The 6,000-nt window shown below is 37.7% G+C and overlaps 1 protein-coding gene across 1 annotated transcript in view; it reads right to left on the minus strand.

Annotated features, from left to right (window-relative positions):
* WDR72 (WD repeat domain 72) overlaps positions 1-4,459 on the minus strand; it is a 91,374-nt gene extending 86,915 nt beyond the window's left edge. Inside the window, exons 1-3 of the mRNA XM_074549372.1 lie at positions 4,307-4,459; positions 3,222-3,328; positions 1,400-1,478 (exon numbers count right to left, since the gene is read on the minus strand). Coding sequence (XP_074405473.1) covers positions 1,400-1,478; positions 3,222-3,328; positions 4,307-4,459 — 339 coding nt within the window. The remainder of the gene's footprint in view (positions 1-1,399; positions 1,479-3,221; positions 3,329-4,306) is intronic.
* Between the last annotated feature and the right edge of the window lie 1,541 nt (positions 4,460-6,000).

Here is a 6,000-nt window from a genome sequence, read left to right on the forward strand (position 1 = left end):
TCTGCCATTCATAGTTAAATCATCTACACTGAACAAAAGGAACCTACTAGAGCAGATAGGTTAGTAGTTCAATTAAAACCAAGCATTAACTACAGCACAAGCAACCATTCCCCATGGAACAACAAGGAAAAAATCTACAACAAAACACAACAGAAAAACACAATATATTATAATTATCAGAAGGATGCATTTTAAGACTAGTTTCCCCTCCTGGCAACACCTACTTTTCCCTAAGCTTTCCTGTTAGATGTTCCTGCTTTCTATCTTGCCCAAGTTATTAAACAAAGATAATTATTAGCCACAATTAGGTTTAGCACATTTTTAATAGAGAGGAACTACCAATTTTCTGCAAGTATTTGCTACATCTACTTGAAGGGTAAGTAGAAAAAAAATTAAGAAGTTAATCTTTCATAATTTTTGTCAGCAATATATATCCATGCTTTTTCCTCTCCCCTTTACAATGAACAACTGCATTTGAACTCCTCACATTAACCAAAGCAGTGTCAGGAAAACCATTTTCTTCTGGAAGGGTTAAAAACTTTGGATTACAAATTGGCTGCGCTTTGGAGTTACATGAAGGCTCGGACACCCATCATTTGGAGCCTTAGATCCACCTTAGACTTCCTCACTGAAGAGAATGAGCATTTTAACTAACACAGGAATCCTGAGCATCTCCTCTACTAACACATCCAGAAATAAACCATGTCCCAGAATCCAACCTATAGAAGTTGGGCCCCTCAATCTCACTCACATGTGTATTTCAAACCCTCCCACACTCCAAAACCTAGATACTTATTTTACCTGGATATAGTTTCAACTGGAGACACCTGAATTATCCAAAGCAATATTGAAAGTTTCTGAAAATAAGGGATTTGTCCTAAAGTTTTGCAGTGAATCAAAGTGTATTTTTGAAAACAGGGTGAATTATTTTGGAGGTCAGGAGTTCAGCACCAAAACCATTCAAAAGCTTAAAAATAAGTCTTTCAGCAGATTGTCTCACCATGTTTGGCCAGATTACTTGTACTTTTAAAATGTCATGAAAAAGCCAACATCAAATTTGAAGCTTCCACACAATTTTAACAAGACAAGAGCAAAGACAGACCATTTCATGTGGCTACCTGACGCACAAACAGTAAGTTAATCAATACTGCATTTCAAATATTTGCAGCTTAAAAGTTATCAGCCTGATTTGATTAAGGAATGCAGAGAAATATAAAAGTCTCAATTCTTTTCTTAGAGGAAAAAAACCTGAAAAAGATAAAAAATACTTAATTTGTGACAGGGTCTTTTTTCCCTACATTACAAGCTATACATTTAAAACTGTTTCTGAAAAATATCACGTTAATAAAGCAAAACTCTGGTAATGAACAGAGAACCCATGAAAAGCTGCTATACTTACATGGATTGCTGTGTGCCTATAAGGAAGCTTTGCGTTCTCAATGCACTGTCCACTAGTGACATTCCAAACACACATCTCCCTGCCAAAGATAACTTCGTATTATTCTCTGTCATTTCCACTCAATTGGCTGGAATAATTTTGTGCCACCAAGTTTTTCTTTAGTGCTGTATTTAAGTGTAGTCTGGTCATTTATAAAGCTTTTTGTTACAGATTGCTGGGTAAGAAAATGTAGTCATTAGCAGGGGATGACATACAGTATCTGTTTCTTTTTGTTTTGGTAATTACACCCTGCTGCCTTGCAACCAACCTGACTTTAAGACCAACTCTGGTCTACAACAAATTGTAGGTATACTGCCATTACAGCTCGTCAACATGTCACTGTAACTATCTGTCACTGGAACTACATCCTCCTGAAAATGATTCATTTCACTGAACTTAAACCAGACGTTTCAAAAAGCATCGTGCATCTTCTCCCACATCAGACTTCAGTTCTTGAGGAACAACGTTTGTTAAGAAGAAACAGTGCCATCATGAGGCCGTTCCCAAAATCCGCTCTCAATACACTCAGCCACCTGAGTACCTGTGCAACACCACAGCTACACTTGGACACACTTAAGGTTGTTTGAGGAGACTTTGGCACACATTCCTTATCTACACATTATTCAACGTGCAGCGGGATTGGATTACAAGACAAAATCAAATTAAATGTTGTAAATGAGGCTGTATGAGGTATCATAGCTCAGCAACTGAATGGTAAACTTTGATACATTTAGATTTTATTAAAAAAACAAACATTACTTCCAGAAGTGAAATGCTCTATTTCTCACATTACATTGTAAGAAATTTTGTGTATCAAGACTTAAAAGAATACACTGGGGACAGCATTTTATTGTATAAGAAATACTACTTAGTGATTTACATTTTAACCTACCTACTTTCCCATTTGATGCTAAACTCAAAGCATTATTTCTTAATATTTTTCAGCTGAGCAATAGCAGCAAAGTTGGTAGATCCAAAGTCACAAATTAAGTGAAAGCTTTATACTGTTTGTGAAACCTTTCAGAGCAATGCTTTTCTCCTTGTTTATATGAGAACAAGACAAAGTTACTTAAGAAAGCCCTTAAGGATGCAAGCAGGTAGCTCTGTTTCCAGCAGATGAAATCCTAACAGGTCTTCAAACCCCAGCTGAAAATGTTATCAAATACTCTGAAGTGTAACTTAGCAGAAATGCAGGAAATAGTTTGACTCAAGGGACAGGCTATGTCATAACACACACATAGCAGACAAGGTGCAAGATCAGGGCCCTCTGAAAGGATATTCTCCAAAACAGCACATCAGATCTAAATACAGAAAAGGAGCACATATGCCTTTAATTCATGCCCATTCTGTTTCCATAGGTACTGACTGAGGAACCATAAACTCGATCAGAGTGCATTAGCCTCTTCTACTGCTTCAGTTCTCGAGTCTGAGCTCAGGAAGAAACACAGAAAAACACCATGATACTCAAATGCTGTTGAATTGCTGATGCCCCCCAATAACCCATTAATTTCCCTTTGAATAGGGTTTAATTGACCCCTTGGAATAATTCCTTTTTTCTGAATACTAAGTGGATATATGAATCTGCCAAACCTTTCTGTTGTCCATAGGACACACCTCAGTTGAACCATTGTAAATTAACAATGTAGTCACTATCCTAAGTAGCTGCTATCATTTTAATATCATGGAAGTGGATTGAAACATTTCTGCAAATGCAAAATCTGACCTACACTTGACACACATTTCATAATTTAAGAAATGAATAATTGAATATTCAGTTACCTACCCATTTTCAGTAGCACTTACTACATATGGCTGTTTCTCAAACTCTCTTGCTTTTGCCAAACAAGTTACAGAAGCAGTATGGCCAAAGAGCATTTCTTTAGATGAAATCTAGGAGAACAATATAATGATTTATCTTAAACAATTTCTATGTAAACTAAGGATATTTAAAACCAAGAGAACTTGTCAATCTATAATTGCTGATCTGCTTCATGGTCGTACGTTCTTCCATCATGTTTCTGGAATGCAGAAAGATGTGGAAGAATTTTTATGGAGTTTGCATAAAAGCTAAGTTTTTGTATTCACTACATTCATCATCTGAAGAATTTCTGGAACATCAAATGTTATAAAACAGGCAATGTGCAGGACATCTCTGGCCTTCACCCTTCAGCAAGCACTAAAAGTGGCACAGTGAATAAACCAAAGCTCTTAAGCACGTTTCACATTTATATAACTTTATTATCATCACTGCATGCAAAGGTCTTAATTGGAAAAGGTAGCCTCATAAAAGGGCAAACTCTCAGACTGTGTTTGAGTCCAAATGGGGCAACTAAATATAAAAAAAATATAAACATAGTTCTAGAAACACAGAATAAAAAAACCAGGAAGGGTTTTGACTCTGCTCTATTGTGAGGAAAAGAAATAAAGCAATAATTTGCATCTTAGTTACATCAAAAATAAAAGTTTCATCTTGCTGCTTCCATCTTAGTAGATTTAGATTTGGTTTTATGAATATTTTTTCTTTAAATGACAGGTCATGCTTAGCAATTGATTTACAAAAGAAAAAAAACCTTCACAAGAGACGAATCATGATAATTGTATATATTTACTTGCTGTCACTGCTCAGAGCACAAAGTCTCAAATTATAATCCACTGGGAATGCTAATCTGTGAAAAATTCCCCAAAGTCTGCAAATTACAGGTTGCTTATACAGGCATTTCACTTTGTGCTTCATGAGTTTCCTATAACAAATATCACACTATCTTTTAAAATTCATCTAAATAAGCACGAGTCTGGATAATCCTATTGCCAATACTAAAAGATAAAACTCCTGTCTATTTGGCAAATTGTAGCACAGTGGACACAAACCTGTAAGTCTGATGAAAGATCCCAGAGACATATTTGTCCTTCTTGGCTCCCTGTAACTATAGTCTGCTGGTCATCTGTGATCATCACAGCAGTGATGCTGTGAGAGGGAGCTGTTCTGCCCCACACAGCCACAGTTGGTAGGGATGCCTTCATGGTCAACACCTGAAAACAAACAAGTCATGATGATCCTAAGTGGGATTAAACATAAGGAAAAAATCACCTAGAAAAAAGGGGGAATGTAATCAACATTACATTTATTACATGAATTTCCCTGGAAAGGGAAGCTATAAAATATTGCTGTAAGACACTGATAAGGCATTGAAACATTTTCTTGCTGTTGCCAACATCACACTAACAATTTCAGGGACCAGTACTATGAGAACACTGAATCATCAGCAGCAAGAGTTGTGTGCTGCCCCACACAGCCTGGCTTAGCTCTGAAAGGCTCATGTTTTTCTCCCCAAATGGGGCTGGTGGAATACACAACATTTTCCTTGGTCCCTCCAACCAGCAGCACCGCTCACTGGCAACAGCAGGAGCCAACTGCTGGAGCAGAGGTGGCACAAGAGCAGGGTGCCAATAAAGACTCTGTGATTTCAAGGAGGGTAAGACAAGAGAAAGATAATACGGCCAAAATGAGAGAATGGGTGGTCACGGGTGAGGGAGGAAGAGGAAAATGAGGCCTAAGATGGCAAAGCTATATACCTAACTATATACCCAATCATTCTGTGGCACATCCTAGAGACAAGAACAAAAAGTAGGGTGCCAGCAGAGTTGCAAACTGAGAAACAGAGAATGAATAGACTTCGTTGCTCAAAACACGAGTCCCTTGCCCACAAAAATTTATCTACTAGATTTGTCCCTACTAAAAAAAAAAAATTGATTTAATGGGGTTGTCCATCTGGCTGAGAGCAGTTTTGACTCCCATCAGCTGGGCAATAGACAGACTGAACAATGTCAATATTGTTTGTACATGTCAACATGTTATTCTCAGGTGTCACTGAACAAGAAGGAACCGATTTTAAGCTGTTTCAAATCCACCATTATCTAAGGTCCCAAATATTTTAATTTTTCTTTTCAAAAGTACTGTATGTCACCTATGTCATCTTTCTTTTAATCCAGATAGCAATAATACGATTGAAGGCATATTTCAGAGCAACCAACCACTTTGTAGCCACTAAGCAAAATTCACCTTTCAGAGAAGGTGTGCTCCAATTTGTCCAGGACTAAGAAGAGACACCAGAGCCCTCTGCACATCCTTAGGAATGAGGTTCAAAATGAAACAAGATGATACAGTAATGCAACTGGGACAACTCAGTCAAAAAACATGACAGCAAAGCTGAGCTTTTCTGAGGAGAGACAGGAAGTGGGCAAAACAAAATCCATGACAGCCAGTGAGTCAAAGGAAGTAACACAGGGATGATGAGAAGTGACATGAAGAGCAGGTCCTGTGATAATTCAGAAAAGACCACAGGACAGAAATGGAGCACAGAAGCAGCCTTTTAAGTTATGCTTAAGGAAACTGTAACCCAGCACAGCAGCAGTTGAAAGCAGGGACATGGACAAGAGGTATCTTCATGACTACTACTAAAAGCCTAAAGTGACACAGAACTAAAGGAATGGTCTTGCTTCCTGACAAGAAAATGAGATAAAGGGCTCAGCTACTGAGAAAAAAAGGCTGAAAAGGCTGGTAT

Source organism: Zonotrichia albicollis, chromosome 11 (genome assembly GCF_047830755.1).
Source record: "Zonotrichia albicollis isolate bZonAlb1 chromosome 11, bZonAlb1.hap1, whole genome shotgun sequence".
Taxonomy (NCBI): domain Eukaryota; kingdom Metazoa; phylum Chordata; class Aves; order Passeriformes; family Passerellidae; genus Zonotrichia; species Zonotrichia albicollis.